A 24,181-nucleotide genomic window follows, 5' to 3' on the forward strand; every position below is an offset into this window, starting at 1 on the left:
TCTACTCCCCAGTAACTTTTAAATCTGTTCTTAAATTGGAATACCAAGCTCATGTAGTGGTGACAGAAAGATATTTCTCAGATTTTTACAACAGGCATATCTTCTTGGATCAATATTCCCTTTCCTCCAAAGTTATCCTAAAAAAAAAAGAGCAAATCAATATTTTTTCAGCCAAATTTCAAACTACTTATTCTAAAATATTTCTTAGAGTTATGAATGTCTATAATCAACAGAAGAGGTTTTTTTTTTTTTTTACCTTACTTACACTTGCCTATTTTAAATTTATAGGCATCAATACACAGATTAATACTTTGACAGGCAATGTATTGTCTTAATCTCTTTAAGAGAGTTTCATTTAGTTATTTTTGTTGACTCTTCTGGCCAATGATTGTCCTTCTCTCTCTCTCTTTCTCTTTGTAAGTGAAAAGGACAGGTTAAAAAAAGAATCTGACCCTTTGGTCTAGTTCCATAATCATTATCATCAGGCTCTAGTATCAAGAAATCCTGGGTGGAACCTTGGACCTATTGGTTTTAATGTTTTAAATATAAGGGAAGTACAAGAAGGCTCTTTAAAATTACCTCTTTAATTGAAATTTAATAAGAGTAGAGCTTAAATATTCTCCTCAAAAAAAAGTATACATTTATCCTCACACCATGAACTTTAAATACCTTACAATTTTGTTAATTATACTCCAATAAAGCTGGTAAAAAATAAAAATAAAATTACTTCTGCTAAAACTGATGCTAACTTTTGAGAGGGTTAAGGATAAAGGGCATTAAGATAAAAAATGATCAAAGGCTAAAAAGGAGAAGACATAAAATGGGAAAGGATATTAAGAAAATTATCAGAAGAGAGAAAGCAAATTAAAAAGAAAAAGAGGAAGAAAAAAAGCACAGAGAGGAATAAAAATAAGGACAAACAACAATAAGGGAAGATATAGAAGACATGAAATAGGTGTAAGATGGAGATAATACAGTTAAAGTTTAAAAAGAAACTACAATTATGTCAAGAAGCATTCATTTCTTAAATGTAAGTGTAATAAACCGAGATAGACTTTTAAAGGCTGGAGTTGGAAGTTGTGAAATATAAAGACAATATATTTTGTGAAAAAGAGTTCTCTAATAAAATTAAACTTAAATAACTTGTGACGAATTTTATAGAAACTTGGTAAGTTTCTTGAATACAAAATTTTACATGTTACACCTTGGCAAGATAGATATCTTTTTGAATATTAGTTAATGTAGTTATTCAAAAGATTACTAAGTTCATACCTATGACACATGATAAAATTAAGTATCTCTGAGAAAACACAGAAACATAGAAATATTAGAAATCATAAGATATACCCAAATTTAGACAGTAGTGTTAAAATATTTATACATAAGGAAAATTCTAAGATGAGGTTCTTATGATACTATTATGTTTAGTGGGAATCTGTTTCCTTCTAAAAGATTGCCACACTTGGGGAACTATAAAATATAAAGAAGAAAAACACCCATGTCTCATCATTATGTTGCTAATTAAGTATATAGTATGTAGTTTGGCAACTTTAAAATACCAAATAAATGTGGGCTGTTTATTCTTTTTGCTATCCAGTACACTGGCAGACAATTTTGAAAAGAATACACATTTTACAAAAGCAATTATCCATTTTTATTTTGTTTACATTGCACTGAAAATTTACATCATACTTTTACAAAGTTTTTTTTCATAAAAATATACTTCTTTACAAAAGTGTATGCATTAATATAAGAGGAGTAGCCAGTTGCAGAAGAAACATTGTTTAAACAAGATCTTAAATGTATTAACCTTAACATTAATGAATGAATCATTGTTATTGCAGTCATTTGAATAAACAAGAATAAATAACTGATGGCATAAAATTTAAAACAGCATCCTGTCAGTAGAGTACAATGTTGAGAAAATTGTATGAATTTCCAAAACAATGTATCTCAAAGTGGTTTACAAGAAATTCACTAAATGTTGTAGAGATAGATCCAAGCAGTGCTTCCCGGGTGCAATGATTTCTCTTAGGCACTCTGTCTCATGATACAAAAAGTCGAAACTGTTTACAGAGTTTTCCATATTTGAGAGGGACCACGACAAAGAGTTCACACTGGGTACATAATTTATTCAATGAAGTAAAACATGCCATAAAAGGAAGACAATGGCCTATTAAATCAATATGCTGGCATTGCTGTGATACATTTGTAAATGAGCCACCAATAACTTGCCAATGCGAATCTTAATTTGATGATGAAAGAAACCTGTCATATCTGAAACCTGCTTCTTAAGAATAAGAGTAGAGGAAGTTTAAAATACATGAAAATTTGGAAAATCTACGACTTTAGGAAATAAATTTATATTGGTGATTTGACAGTGTAAATTTTTTGTAGTCATTATAGTTATGGACTGGTCCAAAATGTATGTCTAACTCATTGTTAGATAAAAGTTAAAAGCTTAAAATCTTATATTTCTAACTCGTTGTTGATAAAAGTTCAAAACAATGTGAAATAAATTTAGAGGCTCAACTGGAAGGAAAATAGGATATATCATAGCCAACTATAGTAGATAGGTTCTATTTGGTCTTTCAAAAACTTTGGAAAGTGTGGTAAAGGATGGTAAGTTTGGTGTCTCAGATAACTGCAAAACCATCATTATTATAGATAAGTTTTGCCAGCTAGAGTGGTTTCTGGGTGACAAAACAGACTGAAGCAAGGTGTTAAACACTGCCCCATGGCTTACGGAGTAATATTGGTTACAACATAATGAGGGGAATTGGGAAAATAGCACAATGATCTTGCCATTTGCAGAAACTGTGACAACCGTCTAAAAAAAATAACAATATGATACTGAAGAACAAAACCCAGAAAGAGTCAAATCAGAGTAGGCAGTCTTATCTCTTTTGTGGTATAAATTAGCTCTTAAACACTTCAGGGCATGACTCAATCTGAAATAATCATGGAAATAAGGAAGACAATGACTCAATTAACAAGAACGGAGAGTGGATAGAGTGGTGTGAAATACAGACTCATGGGTGTGATGTAGCTCATGACAGTTAAAGAGAAGTCAGTGATCTATTGACTCTTGTAAGTATAGCTCTTATTTTCTACCCTATATCTTTTTTTTTTAAACCCAGTCCCTCTAATATACTTTTTAAAGCACAGAAATACTGATAGTGGATGCTCCTCCAATATATGCAAATAAGTTTATGTTTTAGAATAATCTCCTTTTTTAAAAAAGCAAATAAACTGTGAGTAAGCACTCTCAGAGTGCAGCCAAATTTCTGTAAAACTCTCCATGGTAAACATGAAGAAGAATTATGGTCCAGTTTATGAAAAACACTCTTCTCTCTCATTCCTCAGGAAAAGGTGACCCAGCAAGTCCTGAAAAGTGTGCTTTAATTTGTTTAGCAGTGAACTAAATGTGCACTGTTTTGTGTGTCGATTTCCAAGCTTCTGAAGAAGGCAAAGAGTTGCCAAGTTATACCATTGTGCAGACCGTGTTCAAGTTGGGATCGAATCGTACTGCCTTCCCTTCCACTGACTTTGAGTTGGTATCATACATGGGGTTTTCAAAAGCTGCTTGGCCATTGTTATTTTCATGAACTGAACATCCTGTATACTGTGTTTTCGGTGCAGTCCTGTTGATGAGAACACTGATTAGTTATGTGTTAACGTTCTTCTAGAAATAGCAGAGTAGGGCTCAAACATACTTGAATTATCATTGTTAATGCATAATGTAACTTCAAAGTATTAATTGAGAAATCATAAGCTCAACACATCAAATTCAAACAATTTACCAGTCACTTTTAAACCCTGAGTGACTTTTATTATTTACATATAATACATACTAATGTACAGTGCCAATATGAGTAATACAAGTATAAGTAAATGTATTATGGCTATTTTCATAAATTTAAATTTTCTGATGCAATAATAATCATTATGAATTTGCATGTATAATATAAATAAATTATGGTGATGATAAATATAAATCTCATTACTAACCATCCATCCATCCATTCATTCATTAATTCCTCAAATATTTACTGAGCATCTGTTATGTGCCAGGCATGATCTTAGGCATTGGATATAGAATTTTTTTTAAAAGAAAATGCAAGGAAAGCATTACTCTCATGGAGCTCATAATGTAGTGATAGAAAATAATTAATTAATAAATAAATATTTGTTAAATAAGTTAAAATAAAAATAAATAAATAAAACAAGAAAAATAGGTAATAAGAATTGTTCTGATGAAAAAGAAAGCTGTTGATATGACAGTAAGTAACAGGAACCCACTTTAGAAGCAGTAATAAGGAAAAGCATCTCTGAGGAGATAAAATATAATCTGAGACTTGAAGGACAAGAAGGAGCCAGTTCTGCACTCATTAAAAAGGATTTCAGAATGAGCAGACAACTAACACTGAGGCCCAATTTAGGATGGTACTTGGAGTATCCCCAAAACATACTCAATTTTCTTAAAAATGGTATACATTAGAACAATAAATTCAAAATCTCAAAGAAGAAATGACTATACTGATAATTAAGTCATGAAAATAGTTTCCAAAGAGTTACTGATAACTGAACATTTGGTTTTACGTAACAAAACCCATGCATTCTAGGCTGGCTAGTGTAACTTGCTGGTCTTGAATTCTTTCTTCCTTTTTTCATTTCTCTATCCTTTGGCAAATCTTATTTCTAGTTTCCTACATCCCACTGCATAATTTGCTGACATTCATTATGGTACAAAGGCAGACTTGCTCCAGGCAGTTTCTGGGACCTAATTCCTAAAATGGATATATCTTAAAATAGATCTGTTTCTCAATTCCTTTGTTTATACCAAACACTACATATTTCAACTATTTTATCATATTTTGTATTTGCTATTATATTACTTTATTATTTCTAATGCATTTTCTGAATTTTTCTCTGTATTGAACATTGTTAGGTGATTTGTATGGCAATAAATTTTGTTAAAGCTATCTTAAGTTTCTTTCAATGGCATCCTATACAGTTATATTCTTACAACTTGTTCTTGCCAGGTGCATAGTTCTAATCGATAGTATTTGTCTCTCTTTTTTCAAACTAGATTCACAATAAAAACCAAAAGCAACATGATTTTCTTCTAATTAAGCAAGAATCATGAAGATGTAAAGACATGTTATAAATAATATTGAACAACAGCTTTAAGGAAAATAATATCAAGTTTCAGAAAAGTTTACAACATCAACAAAAATTAATTCAAAATGAATGGAACTTTTGAATATAAGAGCTAAGTCTATTAAACTCTTTGGGGAAAACATATAGGTAAATCTGCTCTTGATTCATGACCTTGAATCTGGCAATGATTTCTTAGATATAACACTCCAAGCACAAATAACAAAAGAAAATAAATAAATTGGACTTCATCAAAATGAGAAACCTTTATACATCAAGTGACACTATCAAGAGAGTGAAAATACAACTCATAGAAAGGGAGAAATTTTTGCAAACCATATATGTACTGAGTCTAGTCTCCAAAATATATAAAGAACTCTTACAATTCAACAACAAGAACAAATGACCAAATAAAAAATTGGCAAATACTTAAATAGGCATTTCTTCAAAGGAAAATGGCCAAGAAACACTGAAAAGATGCTCAATATTATTGGTAATTAGGGAAATGCAAATCAAAACTACAATAAGATACCACTTCACATATGCATTAGGATGACTATAATAAAAAAGAAAGAAAGAGAAAAGAAAACAGAAAATGACAAGTGTTGGCATGGATGTGGAGGAAGTGGAACGGTGCATACATTGCTGGTGGGAATAAAATATGGCACAGTTGCTCTGCAAAACAGTTGGTGCTTCCCCAGTAAGTTAAATGTGCAATTACTACAAAACCCAGCGATTCTATTTTGGGGTATATACCCAAAAGAATTGAAGTGGGTGTCCAAACAAAAACTTGCACAAGTGTATATATCAGCACTATTCACAATAGCCAAAATGTAGGAGCAATCCAAATGCCCATCAACTGATGAATGGACATATTTAAACAGAACACATTCAAACACAATGGAATATTATTCAGACAGATAAAGAAATGGAGTACTGATAAATGCTATAACATGGAAGAAACTGGAAAACATTATGTTAAGTTTAAGAGACCAGATATAAAATATCACATAGTACATGATTCCATTTATACGAAATACCCAGAATAGGCAAACAGATACAGATAGAAAGCAAATTAGCAGTTGCCTAGGGCAGGAGTGGGAGGAATGGGGGATGACTGATTAATGGCACAGTTTTCTTCTGGGTTGATGGAAATATTCTGGAACTGCAGTGAGGGCTCCATGACATTGTGAATATACTAAAGGCCACTGAACTGTGCACCTAGAATGGTTTAAATGGTTTTATGTTATGCATATTTCACAAAAATATTTTTTAAAGAAAGATCAGAATAGCTTGCTTTATAGATAAATTTAGTGATGATTTTTTATCATTAATAAAATCTGATATTGATAAGTCCTAAGCAGCTGCTAATATTCAATAATTACAAATTCATGTAATATTAAATAACCATTTTTAGATAATCTAGGCTGAAATTTATAATTATCAGTTTTGAGAAAAATACATTTAGTAACAATATTCATTTAATTATCCAGTTACCTACATATTTTCTTCTTGATAAAGGATAGTCCCAAATAGTAGACAACTATATAATAAAGCCACTTGGGATGTTGTAATGGACATAATAAACAAAGACAAACTAATACTATGTATGTCATATAGTCGATATATAAGAAATATAACATATTAATTGCATAATCTTCTAAAAGCAGCAGAAGAAAAGGAGATTAGAGGATTTTACCATCTGTCTGCCTGGGTGAAATTGGCCAGCATTGTCATGTGAACTAAGAAGGTTTGGGCACAAACTTCTTCCTAATTCTCTAAATAAATCTGGCAGCAGGTATCACCTCTTCGATTTAAACTTTAACCTGGATTTTGTATCTCTAAAGTCTCATTATGGAGAATGCAAAACTAACCGGTACAATTAAGTATGTGCCAAGAAATTGACTCGAAAAAGTAGTAAGTGTTAAGTTGAATGTTCATGCAAATTAACAGAGTGATTTTTGTTTTACCTCGTTGGGGTGGTGGGAGGCAGGCAGGGGAAAGAAGGTTTTTAACAATTGTTGCAATATTTGGCACACCGTGTTTTCGAAAACCCAGAAAAAAAATGGAAGTTATGATTTGAACTAGAGTAGTAAAAAGAACATGAAGATTTTGGAAATGTTCTGTGAGTGAAATCAACAAACTTACCTTTGTTTATAAAGATAAAACCCAAATCCTGCAAATATAAGTGCAAAAAAAGGCACAAGAATAGCAATGGCCACAGAACTACTGTTTGTGCCATGAGGCTGATTTGAAGAATTTGAGCCTTCTGACATGTTCAGTCCTATAAAAAAAAAAAAAAAATCAACTTTTTTATCACAATTGATTTTTATTTATTTATTTATTTATTTATTTAAAGATTTTATTTATTTATTTGAGAGAGAGAGAGAATGAGAGAGAGCACATGAGAGGGGGGAGGGTCAGAGGACGAAGCAGACTCCCTGCCGAGCAGGGAGCCCGATGCGGGACTCGATCCAGGGACTCCAGGATCATGACCTGAGCCGAAGGCAGTCGCTTAACCAACTGAGCCACCCAGGCACCCCTGATTTTTATTTTTATGAACCAATCATTTTCTTTCTTTCTCAAGATATCTGCTAGGAAATGTACATAGGAAACAAAGTAATTCATGAAACTCCTTCAACTCTTTTCCATACAAGTTTGTATAGTGTGTTCTCTTTATAAGACATTTTCCCAGGAAAGGATACAGAATAAAAAATAAGCAGAGTCTCTGAACTGAGGAGTTTATACAGTTGTGGGAAGAATACCATGACAAAAAAGTAAGTGTAGACATCAAGCATGAATTAATGATCAATGTGCTTGAGGAAGAGAAGGAGTAATTCCATCTGGTGATATGTAAGAATGTATTCTGGAGAATATACAATATGAGCTTGGCTTTGAAGAATCAGTAGAACAATGGATGGGAGAGGAAATAGGACCATCATAAGCCTAGAAATGGGAAGGTGAGTGGCCTATTTAGATGTGACAAGCACTGGGGGTAACTGTGTGGAAAGGATGTAGAGGTTAAGTATGTATCAGTGTGGTAGGAGTAGGATGCTAAAATGGTAAAACTATGGCCAGACCCTGAAAAGCCATAAACATCATTCTAAGGAGTTCAAACTTGTTACCTACCTGCAGTGAGGGACAACTGTGGGTGTTTAGAAATAAAAGCCCCTGTGATAAGACACACAATTTAGAACAGTGACTAGGGTGGGATGGACTTGAGGGGATCTGGACTGGAAGCAAGAGTACTTCGAAGGTCATAGCAACATCCCAGATAAAAATGGAAGTTGATTGTATCCTAGAGCACTAGGAGGAGCATGAAAAAATAGATGTAGGGGAACATTTTGTAGTTAAAAGTCAACAGAACCTGTTGGTTAAGATAAGAGGTAAGAGGGCACATGAGAAGGGTTCTACTTGGGGATGAGTAAATGGCAAAGACATTAGCAAAATTAGGAAATGAGAAGAATCAGGTTTGTTAACATGTTGGATAAGGTTAGGGGAAGAGAAAATAATGAACAGGTTGTTTTTTGTGTTTTGCTTTTATTTTCCCCAGAAAGAAATATCTCATTTTTTGTTTTTGTTTTTTTGGTTTTTTTTTTTACAGGTTCTGTTTTAGACATACAGTGTGTGAGATGTTTTTGGGAATAGCTCACATAAACATCTTGCATTAAATTACACGACTGTGTTAATGTCCTGTGTTAATGAATATTTTATCTGGTTTTCAAAACTAACAGAATTTTAGGCAAGACATTACCTGAAATGACATCTTATTATTATTGTTCACTTAGAGAAAGCAAATTTCCCTTTTTGATAAATAGTTATATTCAACTAAATCACACCTTAGTCCAGGTTAAAAGTTAATACCTTATTTCTACCTTATTTTTCAGTGGACTCAGAATATTTATGTAAAAGTTCAAAGTAATGGAATTTTGAAGATAAACATCAAACAGTAGTTTTTAGAGCCTGAATTTATTCTTTATATATCAATACCACAATATAATAATGGGAAACAATATACCTTAGGAAAATTATCTACAAAAGCTATGTTAATAATTATATTCAAGCAAGACCATTAAATGTCTGTGTATATTTTAGAAGAGTTGGGGAGAAGAATGATAAAATCCATGCCTCCTACTACAGGAAGTTTACATATCTGAATAGTGCAAAGCCCCCAAAAGGGGTCCATTCCTCAAAGTTATTTTCCCTTTCCAGATATTAAGTTTTCAAAGTGCCAGTATATTTTTGAAAGAGAAAGAAAGTTGCAACAATATTCAAAATGAAGAGAAGTACTGCAGTTCTCATGAGATAAAATAATTTACAGTTTAATATTTTCTTTTATATCTGTATCTCTTTTTCTCCTTTTTACTTGCTAAGGGCAAGACAGTGTGTCATATTTATTAGAAATATGACAACCAAGCACTGTAGGGCTGGTACATAGAGAATCAATATTCTGAAGAATGCAAATATTTAAAAGGCTATCAAATGTATCAATATATAATCCTGACAATGCAAAATTAAAAATGTAGGAAGTGTGCCTAATGTACAGAATCCACTGTATTTTCTTGTGATGTCTGGAGTAATAAAGGAACTACATGAAAATGAAAATAAAATGAATACATTACCTAGTCTTTGCAGTCCAAATTGCCCATAATCTTTGCCCTGAATAAATCCTTGAAATACATAAGTAGCTCCATCAGGCTCAGCAGAAACCTAAAAATATTTATAAGGTTGATTAAATCTGAAGATTGGACACAGCTATATTTTCCCAGCCTTAATAAATATTCAGTTTTACTCTTAAATGAATGTTATGCAGAGTTCCTAACTCTGTATCTTCCTCCTATGTAAAACACAGCATATTGTGCAAATTTGTCATTATAAGCAAAATCAAAATTTTAATTTTTAAGTAATTAGGATATTAGAAAAAAGGGGGTTGTTATTAATATATGATATAGATATACAGAGATTTCTCTTAGGCTAAGAAGCCTACTGTCAAAAAAGGGCAATGATATGATGAAACAAAGCAAATGATCAATTAAAAATTAAATATAATAAAACTGTACTTTGTAGATTTGATTCCTGTTTAGCATGCCTGCAGGCCTTCTCTCCCTCTCACCAATCTTCATGAGAAGAATGTACTTTCCATCTCATTGGGTTTAGGCCTGTGACTTGCTTTGGCCAATGGAATGTGGGTGGAATTAACAATAGGGCAGTTCCAAGCCTAGGCCTTAAGAGGCACGTTTCCCATTATAATAAGTGAAAGAAGCCAGTCACAAAAAAACACATATTATAAGATTCTATAAATATGAATATCCAAAACAGAGAAATCCATAGAAACAGAAAATAGATTTGTAGTTGCTTAGGGCTAAGGTGGAGATGAGGGGTGGATGGGTAGAGTGATGATAGCTAAAGGGTGTGGAGTTTCTTTTTGAGGTGACAGAAATATTCTAAAATCAACTATGGTGATGGTTACACACTTGTAAATACACTAAAAACCATTGAATTGTACACTTTAAATGGGCATATGAATTATATCTCAATAGAGGTGTTTAAAACACATTACCCCTCAGAGCTTCTGAGCTCTGACAAGAGGATATACTCTGGGTAGCTGCTGCCCCTCCAGCCTGGGCCCCAGAATAAGACACCTGGAGCAGACCCGAACTTGCTACCATAGCCTCAAGTGGATCACCCACAACTAATCCCAGATACATGAGAAAGGATAAAATACTCCTTCGACCCTGAGATTTTGTGGTTGTGTCTAATGCTGTAAATGCTGACTATAACATGTATCTTGCATGTGTATAAAATCCTATATTTAAAAAATACTTTACATGCATAGTGTGATTTTATCTCATAAATACAATAGAAATAGATATATTTCAGTGTTTCTGTATCTAGTAATGTGAATTTGCCCTGAAGTTTATTTTAATTAGTTACCTAAGTCCTTTACATTATTGTAAAAGTTGTAAAAGACCTTGAATCCACACCCTAAAAAGGAAACTATCATACCAATCCATCCATAGCAGTCTGGCATGTCAGAAGAAGTGATTTATTCCTTATTACCAGACATGGTACTCTGGTCATGGTCATTTTTAAAAATGAAATGCTCCTAAAAAGAAGAGCTCAAACTCTAAGATTTAAATGAATGAATTCATTTTATTTGCTTCCTAGGTGAAATAATTACACAATTCGAGTGCATTGAAGACATGAGTTAGTTTCCAACTCCACAAATAATGGCACGAATAGAGAAATAGGAAAAACATTTTTTTCTCCTCAGGCACAAAACTTACTGAAGCCTATGACCTACTATCTTCTTTCCCGCTAGGTCTTCCCTGTAAAAGAAGACCTGTTACTTGTGAGGATGTAGTTAGAGCTCCCCTGCTCGTTTTTTAGGAAAGACTCCGGGGGAATATGTGAATAGGTTTGTTGCTTCCAACTTCCGATTTAGAAACTCCATTCACGTAAGTGGCTGAATAGAGCAGGGTGATTCCATGGTGAAGCTATGGTAACTATTTTTCCACATGAAGTAATTTACAGAACTTCCTTTTCATAAACAACTTTATAAAATATTCTAAATATTTTGTAAAATATTCTAAATCTGTTAAATCTAGAGAAAAAAGCTTAAATGTAATGGGCATACTTACTTTTCCTGATGCATTTTGTATGTCTTAAACAGTGGATCCAGACAAAGAATGAATTACATTTTATCCAGATTTATTTATCATAGTACTGACCATAGACAAAATAGATTTGATGAAACCAGTGAAAAACTATATGGCCCTCATACACGTAAACACTACAAAAGTAAGCAAAATTCATCAGAATCCAGTAATCCTAGGTTTAACATTCTAGATTACTAAGAATTTACACCGAATCTTGTTTTCAAAATAATTTACCCATAATAGTAATCTTGCCATTTTATATATGCATGTGTGTTCATAATTAGCTAAATTTAGAAAATTACCTTTTTCTGGAATCTTAATGACAAGTTATAGCACAATTGGTTATTAAAATTAGCAGCAGACATTTAAAGAACTATACTTACAAAGCCATCCATGGCCCAACTGTCCTCTTTCATTTTCTTCACAGAAGCATGAGTTGGTACTTTAATAAGGTAGATATGTAACATCAGGCGAGCTTCCTGGCTTTTATATACCCCTATAAAATGTAAGGACATTTTAATCTACTAATTTTGTAAATAGTTATGCTTCATTTTATTATCTTTAACTCCTTAAATATATCATGTAATACATGTCATAGGAGAAGAAATCAAACAAAGCCAAGTCAAGACCAGCTTTATCCATAATGCCTTCCACAAATCCTGCAAAATATGTTAATCTCTCAGCTGAAATTCTCAACTTTAGTCTTAATTGTGGGGTTAAATTACCTATGCTATTAAAATTAAGTATTACTGTTCTTACTAAAATCATTCCATGATATTGTAAACAAAATAACTTCTTCCCCCAATGAAATTTAAAATCTTCAAAGATATAAATCAAGTGTTAAAATTCCTGATATTTTTCTTAATAGTGAATTGGGTGCCAACTCTGTGAAAGCGTATTCTAGGTGCTACTGGAGAACAAAGAAGAATATATATGTTCCTATCTAAAGATAGGATGCTTAAAAGCATTTCCAATGAAGTAGAAAATGTTAGTCAGATACATAACCAACTAAAATACATGGAAAAAATATGATAAATAAGAGGCCAGAAGAGAGAGGGATCATTTCACAATGGAGTGATCAGGAAATGCTTATTAAGAAAAAGAGCATTTGGACTGGGTCTTGAAAATCAGGTAGGGTCTCTAGTTTAAGAAGGTAAATATAGATAATGGCATAAGAGAGAAAAGCAAACATATATACAATGATTTTTTTCTTAAACAGTGAGTATTCTAAAAGTAGGAATAAGCTGGAATATAAATGTGCTTAGTGGAATAATAGGAGATAAGTTTCTAAGTAAAAATTTGTGATTAACTTATGGTTGAAATTTGACTCATGCATTCACTTACTTAATCTTTCACCTGTGTAATAAGGTATCGTAAGAATATGCTGGGAATACAAAGATGACACATAGACCTTGACCAAAAGTAAGTTATAGTTGACAGGAAAGACGTAAAAGTAATAAAAATAATATTGCTGGGAAAATGTTATAATTGATTTATATGGAGACAGTGATAGCAAATTAATGTATTAATGTTTGTTTTTCTATATTTGTAGGAATTTATTTTGAAATTTTTGTAGATTAGATTAAGTATACATTTATTTTGTGGGGACTCTTATAGAAAAGAAAGAAAAAGAGGTTATATCTCAAAGTTAAATAAATCAGTAGTCACAATTTAAATGAATTTATTTTAATGTAATGCTTCTTTCAGTTTATATTACTGTAACTGTGTATAGTTTTTAAAATATAATACATATTAGCTTCCGACACTTTAACTTTGGACTTAATGGAGAATCATTCAATAATACAAAATGATGTGATCGTTTTCCTAAAATTTATAAAATCAATAAATATGATGTTAGTTTCCATTTCATTTATACCACAAATTATTTTATTATGAATAATTATTTAGGATATTTACATAGCCAAGAAGTTTGCTTATTTATTTATTTATTTAAGAGAGGGAGAGAGACGGTGGGGGAGGGCCAGGGGGAGAGGGAAAGAGAGAATACCAAGCAGGCTCCATGCCCAGCAGGGAGCCCAACATGGAGCTCAGTCTCATGACCCTGGGATCATGACCTGAGCCAAAATCAAGAGTGGGATACCTAATCGACTGAGCCATCCAAGAGCCCCAACAACCAAGAAGTTTAAAAAATATATTTCATATTTGCAATATCAGTATTTTAAAAATATTTTTTAAATGAGAGCAATATTTCAAATTTATTACTTGGACAATATTCACTGAGGCCTATTTTGTTCCAAATGCTTTTCTAACTTCTGAGATATGGTAATGAACTGGGAAGGCAAAGAGCTTCCCTCTTAGAACTTACATTGTTGAAGTATAGACAAATAAATAATGTCATATCATGTCATGTAATACCATATTATACTATACTATAAATAGTGAAAAGAAGAAAGTGAAACAGGATAAGAGGGTCTAAGACTAAGAGTGTGTCTGTATTTGTAATGAGAGTATTACTTTAGATAGGATCATTGGGAGCACTGTTGATGAGATGACATTTGAGAAAACAGCTGAATGTCAGAAAAAAACAGAACAAAGTGAGGGAAATGTGCACTAGATCAAGGACACAGAAAGTTGAGAAGCCTGAGCAGTTGGATAGGGCTCTGGGTCCCTTATGCTTCTTTAAAGTAGTGTAGCTCTACATTTGCTGTCTTCAGTTATGATGTCCACCTAAATAGTCTCATTTGAAGAAATGATTTTGTGTCCATAAAATAGGTTATAAGTCATTGATCTGGTCTCTTTGGTGTTATGAAAATACAGAAAGATTTAGCTATTCAAATCAAAAGTTCTTTTCTATTTCATGATGTCTCATTCTAGCTACATCATGAGCGAGCTTATTTCAGAATCAGTTTTTCGTTTGTGTAGTAATATTCACGTATCCATCCAAAAACCAGGAAAGCCTTGTTTCTGAATAAATTATGAATGTTATTAAAATGTAACAAATATTTCACAGTATTTGTAGTGTGAAAAAAATCACTAATAAAAATTATAAAATGATGGAAGTGAAAGCATGAAGGCGTCGTTTGCTGTTCTTTAGCATGATACCTGAAAGTAGCAGTTCCATGTTGCTATTGCTGAGTGTTGCATTGACTCTCCCAGTGGAAGCATTGAAACTAGTAACTGTCAAGGTCATGGGTTGTTTCTTTCCTTTGAAATTGTAAGAGCCTTTCCATATATAATTTTGGGCAAACACATCATCGGGAACTGTAAATAGATTAAATATACACATTAATTTTATGGTGCCCTATAAATATAAACATTAAAAAGTAGATTAATGAATATTCATTTATTGAACTATGAAATTTTGCTAAACACACAATAAGGTGAACTGTATATTATAAAGTGAATTCTTTATATACATGTTTCAAGTTTTTTGGAATAAACCAAAATTGCAATAACCTATATTTGTATTCATAGCTGAGTCATCAAAGATAGCACCAATTAAAGGCATAAGGCTTATATTCCGAACCAGATAAAGATCAAATTTACTTATATTTGGTCTCCTTCAGTAACATCTTTCTCTCAGAAGGAAAATAAAATAATTTTACTGAGCCAAGTCGGTCTGTATACAAGTCCCAAGAGGCCTGCTTTTCTCCTGGCAGTATGAGTAGATTTATAGGAGGAAGAGCATAGAGTTAAACCCCCCTCTTGCAGACTAGCACTTAAAGACCATTAGGAGGGATGCTCCTTTGTCCCCTTTACAGAATACTGAGTTCAGTTATTCCAATAATAGATGCTCCTAAGGAAGAACAGGGATTCACCATATTGACAACTTTGAATTTACAGGTATTTTTGGAAATAAAGGAATTGTCCCTAGAATTGCCTAACTCTCATGGGAGAGAGATGAACTGTGGTAAAATCAATATTCTAAATGTTATAAAACTCTAAAGAAGGAATGCTCTTTATTCTAGATATAGCCAAAAAGGCATTATATTTATATAAATCAGTTATGTAATTTATAGTTATATAAGGCAGTATGGCAAAGTCTACTCAGATCCTGAAAGAAGGCTAAGAGAAGCTGCCATTCATCTCATACATCACACTAAAGCACATCCCCCAAAAGCAGTTATTCCAGGGAGCTATGCCTATTTGCACAAATGAGTCAATAACAGAATAAGGGAAAGCCTTTTTTTTTTCCTAACAAGTTATTGACAATTTGTCACCTGGTCTTCACTACACACATCACACTTATCACCCAGATCTTAGAGACTGAGGTTACATTCCCTGAATTCTACTCAGCAAACCAAAATAGCAAAACTACTCTAGACATGAAATACATGAAATATAAAACATGTTCAAGAGTTGAGTTTTTACTGAATATTTCAACACATGATGTTTTCTTCTCTAATAATTCAAAAGCAATATAGCCGAAGGGTTAGAACTGCAAGCACTGGAGTTAGGCTCCTTGTATTGAAGTCCCTCTGCAATTTATAAACTGTGTGGTTTTGCATAAATTACATAACTCTCTAAACCTGAATTTCCTCCTAATTAACATGAGGTTAACTGAGAGTTGTTAGGAAGATTAAATGAGATAAGGAAAGTGAAATGTTTAGCTAAGTGTTAGCTGCTACCATTACTAATACTACTGTTACTGTTGCTGCTATTATTCAGATAAAATAGGAAAACTGTGGATCTCAGAGCTTACTACATAATTGCTAATAAAATATCTATTTAGCAGACATGTAGTTAGTAAAATGAATAATCCATAGTTCTGGCTCTGGGACCTTTGCCAAGGCATCCTTACAGTGGCAGTCCCTCCCCAGACCTCCAACTTCACAGCTATGTAAGCTATAGGGGAATGCTATGCTAAGTATGTAGAGAGTCTTACCTAAAACTCTGATACAGTGAATGAGTAAAAAGCCCTTGACTTGGTAAGCATATTACAGTTTTTAGTGAAAAGAAAGTGTACCTGAAATAAATTGGCAGAAGAGAGTGACAAGCTACATTGCGCTGCACTAGAAAGACCTGGAATTTGGAGGTAATAGATTCTTAGTCATCCAGGTAAAAGCAGGAGCAAGAGAGAAAGATATGCCAATGGCAGTGCCTAGCAAATAGCAGACTCTCAGTAAGTAAGTGCTGTTGTCTGTCTGATTGTTTATTTCCACCTGGACTGTACTGTGATGACTCTTCGCTATCTCCGAGCCTTCAAAGAAAACCTATTACACCTGCTGATCTTATCCATAGTCCTTAGGGGAATTAGTGTTGGTTGAAGGAGATGGAAGAGAACCTCAGCAGCAGGAGAGAAGAGCAATGGAAAGGAGGAGGTAGTGGTACCAGCCAAGTACATTACATTGGGTTTAATCACTGATGGGGCAGGAAATGTTTTAACAACTGGGTCTCCTGAAAAAACAAACAAAACAAAATGAAACGAACAAAAAAACTGATGTGCAGTATTTGCTGATTTCTATAGTGTAAATATTCCCATAATAGCAGATTTCAAACTCCTACCAGTATGACATCACTGAATGCAAAAGAATGCACAGAATTGCCTACTACCCTCTACCTTTTGAGAAATGCAGCTCAGGTTGGACAAAGCAGACACCATCTGATCATTTATATTCCCGTGTACAATGGGAATGATCATACTTCTTTCTATTGTAAGGTCTATTTTCGGATTTAAATATGAATGTGTATCTGGCAGTTCTTTGTAAACTCTAAAATGTCATCCCACTCTCATTGATGTGGGTATCAATGAAAAGAAGTCTAGGATGTCATGATCGTTTCTTTCAAGACGTCTGATTTTAAACTTTACTTCACAGCCTTCAGAGTATTGCTAAATGTAGCATCATGCTCCTGACTCTGATACAACTTCCAAATTTCATTCTTGTTATTTTGGAGTAATCTAATCACAGTGCCTTATGATTTTAAATTAAATGTTTCTAACGTTTTCCCATCGAAGATAGCATTTACTCTGACGTTTAATAGATCTTTTTTACTCAGGTAAAAGAGATTCCTTTCCTTTCTAATTTGTTAAGAGTCTTTTAAAATTATAACTAGGTGCTGCATTTTATCAAATATTTTCTGTATAGGTATTGTGCTGATCAAAATTGTTTGCATTTTAATCTCTTAATGTCATAGATTACTTTTAAGGATTATTTAATATAAAAATATCCCTGCATATCTATCATGAATCCAATTTGGTTCTGATGTGTCATCTTTTGGTTTTTCTGTTATACTATGATTTTAGATTTGATTTGCTAAGATTTTATGTAGGATATTTTCATCTATACATCCTGAGTCCAATGGGTTTGTAATATTCCCTTTTGTATTATGTCTTTCTGAGTTATTAGAATTATATTGGATTCATAGAATGAGATTTTTTCTTTTTTCTTTTTTTTTTTTTAGAGAGAGGAAGAGAGCGTGCATGAGTCGGGGGTGCTGGGGAAAGAGAAGAGGGAGAGAGAGTCCTAAACAGACTCCTGCTGAGTGTGGAGCGTGAGGTGGGGCTCCATTTCATGACCCCAAGATCATGATCCTGAGATCATGGCTCTGAGATCACCACCTGAGCTGCAAACTAACAGTCAGACAGTTAACCCTACTGTGCCACCCAGGCACCCCTCATACAATGAGATTTTCTGACTGGAAGAGATTTTATAAAATGGGATAATCTGTTCTGTTTCGCTAAAATTTGGCAGAACTCATCGGTAGATCCATAAGGACTTGGTTTTTCTCTGTGGAAATAGTTTTAAACTCCTAATTTATCTGTTATAGGGTCATTCAAGTTTTCTTCTGTTCTGGTAAAATATACTTTTCTAGTAATTTGTCCAATTTTTAAAGTTGACTATTATTGTTTTCCATTAATATAATTATAATTGATTCAATCTATTCTCTATGTGGTTATGTTCATATTTCCTTTTGTTATATTATTTAATTTTTGTCCTATTTTTGATCAGTCTTACCAGAAATTTTCTACTTTTTTTTCTCCAAAGAACTACTTTTGGCTCTGTTGAGATTCTTCTATTGCATCCCTGCGGGGGCGGGGGGGGGGAGGCGGTTATTTCTTCATTTTTATTATTACATTGATTTTCTGCTTTCTTTTGGTTATTCTGTTATACTTTATATATCTTCTTAACAGGGCTACTTAATTCATTAATTCTGAGGCTTTTTTCTTTTCTAATGTAAGAATTTAAAACTATAAATTCCCCTCATAACTTTGTTTTTGATATAGTCCCCAAGTTTTGATACACAGATTTTTCAATATAGCTAAGTTCTAGTATTATATTTTTATTTAATTTCTTCTTTAATTTATGAATTATTCATAAGTATTGATTTTGTTTTTAATTTCCAAATATTCAGAATTTTTAAAAATGTACCTATTTTCTTATTAATTTTTTTACCTGCATCATTGTCAGATATCAGATCTGAAGACTAACTTTGCTTTGAAATGTATGCATTTTTATTTATTATTTAATATATGATCAAGTGTTATACCTGTCCCATGTGCCTTTGAATAAAATATATATTCTATGATTGATACATAAATCTCTCTCTATATATATATATAGGGTCAAGCTAATTAATTGTGTTGTTCTTCCATATTCTTTTTTATTTATTGGTAACCACAGGTCATGTTTTGCCAGGAAAGTCGGATTTTACATTTGATATACTGGAGTTATTATTTAAAACACCTATCTGCTACTAGATAAACCATCTCCCTTGGAAAATTCTGCATTGATAGACCACTGTGGTTTTCTGACTCCACTGTTAAACTTTCTCTCTTATATTGACATATTCTTGGATTGCCTTAGTGGCATTCAGTCTATTTCCACTGCATGTTGAATAAATCAGTGTTTCAGACGGATTTTTTTGTGGGTACTCCAGTTTTATAGCATGTACCTTGAGAACTTCTAAACACAACTAAAATTAGAAGCTAACACTCTTTCTGGCTTAATATAATGAGACCAAATCTGTCTCCAAGGTACAGATTAAATGTTAAATCTTTATCTGTAGCTTTTAATTTATATCATATAAATAAAATATTGGCTAATACTAAAAAAAGAAGCTCTCATATATTGTGGCCTTACTATGGGCTAAGCACTTCACATTTCATTTTCATGAAATTCATTTATAATAATCTAATCATTGTTTATTTTGCATAGATAAAGAAATGGAGGCTCACATATATAAAATAACTTTTCCAAAGTCATAGTTTAGGGGGTGTACAACATGATAATTACATTAAGGCTGTAGGACTGAAAAGCCCATTCTTCTAACGACAAAATTTAAAATTTTGGTTTTTAAATCAATACACTATAAACTAAAATTGCTGAACTTTTACTCTCATACCAAGTGTATTTTTTCCTTTTTAAAGAACTATATTTAAAACATCTCGTTTTTTGTTTCAATGTTTTAAATAAAGCATTGACAATATAGTATAGTCATTTTCAGATACTCCCGAGGATATTTTACAGAGAGAACTATAAACATTATTTTTGGAATATTAACATGTCTCAGAATTACATTTCTTGAAATTCAACATCATAAAATATAAGTTTTCAAATTCCAAATAGTCAAATTCATAGTTTTCCCATACTGAATATATATTTTTCTAAATGACTTTCACTTTGTCAAGAAAATAGTAGATCACTTTTAGAAATCATGACTTCTAGGAAAACGACTGAAATTACTAACCACTTAGCTTTGGGCTAGGTGTTCCTAGTGCAGGTCTTGGATCTTTCACCAGTATTTTGGAACCAGCTATGGAAAAAGAAGTAAAAGGTTCACGAAAATTAATATAATTAGGAACACACACAGTAATGCATTGTCAATTTTATTCTCTGACATATCATATAGTTTTCTCCAAAATGTCCAATTCATCCTAACATCTCAGTACCTACTCAACACTTCCGCTGTACAGCTAAAAACTTCAATAATTACCCCATTATAGTTCAGTGGGACAAGGGAAAGATCAATGCTGCCTTATCATTTCAGGATTCTTTTTCTTATTTTAAAGAACATGTAAGCCATGTAGACCAACATGTAAACAGTTGATTACAGCATGGTAGCTGAAGCTTAAGGGTATATTCCTGTTGCACAAAGGCAGAAATAATTTGGTAGGTATGTGTTTCAAAATACAAAATTGCTAAGTTGGCCCATGGTGTTATAAGAAATTGGATAGACTCAAAACTAAAGAGTTAAAACTAAAGTTTTAAGCCAAACCAAAGGTAGTTCAAAGCAAGGAAATCATGTGGGTTGCTAGATATGCTGCAAAGTTATGGGAGCTATGACATTCAGGGCTTGTAGACTGTATAAAGGCATATCTTTTCCTTAAGAACAATATAATGTCTTTCAAAGGTTTTAAGGGAAATAATTTGGGTGAACATCACTCTGACTCCAAGACAGAGAACAATGTGGAAAGAAAGGGCTGTTGATACAGGCAGAGGCGTTGGGAGTCTGCTGCAGTAGTCTCCGTCTAGAGACAATGCTGAGTTAGCCTTCTATAGTAGTGATGATAAACAGCAAAGTGGATAGATAAAGGTATTGAAATTCTGTTGGATTTAAATGGATTTTTAATCTTCAATCTCGTGAAAAATTTAAAATAAACTGAGTAGTGTTCTTGCTAAGAGAGTGAACACATTTCAAAAAGAAGGTCGTTAACATTTGTGAATGCTGCAGGACAACAGGAATTAGAAGGGCTGAAAAAATAAAAAGGAAAAGGAAAAGGAATTTATTGATGACCTTACCAAGAAACCTAGAAAAAATTCCTTTATTCCTGGTTGTGAACACATAAGCCTTTTTTCTCTGGTAAACTCACTACATCTTATCCAGCTCGGGATTGTCCTGATCAAGCAGCAAGAGAAGTAGACACTTCACTTAGATCTGGACAAAATACTATATCACCCTGGTTGACTAACAGATCTGGAGGTGGGCTCCATTTAAAACTGACAATCAGACTCTTGAATAGTGCTTTCCTGACCAAGAAGCTTTGGCAAAAACTCTTCTAAACCAAAAGATATGTTGGCAGCAATGTTCCCTACTGTGGTAGGTTGAATAATGGGACCTCAAAATTCATGTTCTCCAAGAATCTCAAATATGACCTTTTTTGGAAATAGGATATTTGAAGATATAATTAATTAGGGTTCCTCAGGTGAAATAACCTTGAAATCTAGTGACTGATGTCTTTATAAGAAGGGGAGAGGACGTATAAAGAGAAATAGGAAAGGAAGCCACATGAAGACAGAGGTAGAAATTGGTATGGAGCAGCCATGAGCCAAGGAACGCCAAGGATAGCCAGAAGCTGCCAAACGTTAGGAGGAAATAAAGCATGATTTTTCCCTAGAGACTTCAGAGGGTGCATGGATATACCAACACCTTGATTTTGAGCTTCTGGCCTCCAGAACTCTGAGAGAATAAATTTCTGCTGTTTTAAGCTATCCAGCTTGTGGTACTTTGTTACAACAGCCCAGAAAACTCATACACCTACCATGATGAAGTAACTAGAAGAAGAAATAAAGAAGAAAAAAACAGAGCATGTAAAAGAATTTATAACAAGACCTCAATAATATCTCTCTTCCAGGAGTACCTGCCCTTGGAGTTGGTTAATATATTTCCTTTGTTCCTAAGCTAATCTGGGTTGAGTTTTTGTCTCTTGCATCTTAGGAAGGCTGAAATAGTAGAACAGCTTCTGTTAGAAGCTTCTATAATGAAAACCTACCTTCACAAACAGGAACTTTTCCAGTCCAGGTGTTATCAGATCTACACACTCTATGTTCTGTTCCACCTGCTAGGAAGAAGCCAGGCTGGCAGGTATAAATGAGTGTATAGCCATGAGATGGAAGGTCCATTCCTACTACATTTGCATGAGCAGGAGTTTCCGGTTGCTTACAGCTGTGGGCTATATTAAGAAAAAAGAAAAGCGTTCATTTTTTATAGACATGTTAAGAAAATTTTGAAATGAGAGTCATAATATATATTAGAGGCATGTTAATGCCTTTATATAAATATACCTTTGCATAGTTATTCTAATTTATCAAGGAAAATGTATCAATGTCAACATACATATTAATTTCATAGCTATCATGTCCTAAGCAGTCATCGGTGGAACACTGGTAGATGTTACAAGGGAAGCCAAGGGGAGGGGGGAAACCTTACTGGGGATAATTAAGCTCATAAATGTGTATTAGATCACAATTCTAGAGAGTCTCAATAATTATTAGCATTTTAAAGGATCTAAGAAGTTCTGTAATAAGATACCTTTCAAAGTTTGTCAAGCTCAGATTTTCTATACCAGTTTATGAAATATTATTTTATTTTTTATATTTATTTTAAATTTTAAAAACATGTCTTCTAAAGTTAAATACAACCATAGCTCAGTATATCACTCTGACATTAATACTTCCTAATATAGAAAGTACAATTCAATAATTTTTTACATGTGGAATTTTCTGGCCATATTTTGGGTCCATAAGTAGCAGTATCTTTTCATTCTTTTAATTTCTGTCTCTTTTTCTTCAAGCTTCCTCCCACTCTTGATTTGCTACCTCTATTCCATTCTACCCATACTTATGCCACTTCTTGGCCCTGCCCCCAGTTTCCCTGTTTTGTCTTATAAATACCATTCCATTCTCAGAGACAGATGCTACAAAGAATTTTCTCCCTAAACCAGAAAGCATTTCTGATCATTTGTTCATGGATACAGATACTTAAAAGTTTGTCTCTGAAAAAATTATTCTGTGTATAGCTAACTTCTTTTTAATATTATGTGACATTGTGTTACATGTTTTATATTTAATATAATTCCATTAATGATCTTTAATCCTGGAGGAAATATTGCTAAGGATAAACACAAATAGTCTGCCTCTACTACATTCTTTTTTTGTGGTGGGGCGGGGGGGGCAGTTACATTAATTAATCCTCACATTATGCCCAAGCAGAAGTAAGTTTAATCTTCACATTATGCACATAGTAGAAGTTCTGAGATGCTTTCAGTAATAACTCTTTTTAAATCATCATATCCTTTATAGAAGTCATCAAAGAAGTTTGGTTTACTATGAAATACCTAGTTACATCTCACACAGGTTCTAAAATATGCACTCTACTTAACTGCCTCTTAAGGAATTTTGCCATATTTAAATATCAGCTAACCAGGCATGTGAATGACTTCTCAGTGGAGTGTTCTCCTGTTTTTCAGTAAGCTGCAGGTCCACGGGGGCTCCCATGATCATTTGGGTGGTTCTGAACAGGTCTAGAGTAAATTCACAGGACTTATTTAGACTTTAGCAAATCCTAAAAGTTTGCCACCATTCTGATGAGTATTTCTACTTCTGCTTACTCTTTATTGTTTTTCCCCAAGATGCTCAGGATTTTAAAAAGATAGGAAAGGAGATAAAAAGGAGAAAGTGGGA

General features: G+C 33.1%; 1 protein-coding gene across 2 annotated transcripts in view; it reads right to left on the reverse strand.

Annotated features, from left to right (window-relative positions):
- Positions 1-1,253: 1,253 nt before the first annotated feature.
- CSMD3 (CUB and Sushi multiple domains 3) overlaps positions 1,254-24,181 on the reverse strand; it is a 1,160,890-nt gene continuing 1,137,962 nt past the window's right edge. For both annotated transcript variants that reach the window (XM_081816413.1, XM_081816412.1), the window contains 7 exons: positions 22,492-22,671; positions 20,469-20,534; positions 14,883-15,041; positions 12,203-12,315; positions 9,783-9,870; positions 7,309-7,444; positions 1,254-3,644 (listed from right to left, as the gene is read on the reverse strand). In XM_081816413.1, coding sequence (XP_081672539.1) covers positions 3,485-3,644; positions 7,309-7,444; positions 9,783-9,870; positions 12,203-12,315; positions 14,883-15,041; positions 20,469-20,534; positions 22,492-22,671 — 902 coding nt within the window. In that variant the 3' untranslated portion in view covers positions 1,254-3,484. The remainder of the gene's footprint in view (positions 3,645-7,308; positions 7,445-9,782; positions 9,871-12,202; positions 12,316-14,882; positions 15,042-20,468; positions 20,535-22,491; positions 22,672-24,181) is intronic.

This window comes from Leptonychotes weddellii, chromosome 4 (assembly GCF_054177405.1).
Source record: "Leptonychotes weddellii isolate Sample4059 chromosome 4, ASM5417740v2, whole genome shotgun sequence".
NCBI lineage: Eukaryota > Metazoa > Chordata > Mammalia > Carnivora > Phocidae > Leptonychotes > Leptonychotes weddellii.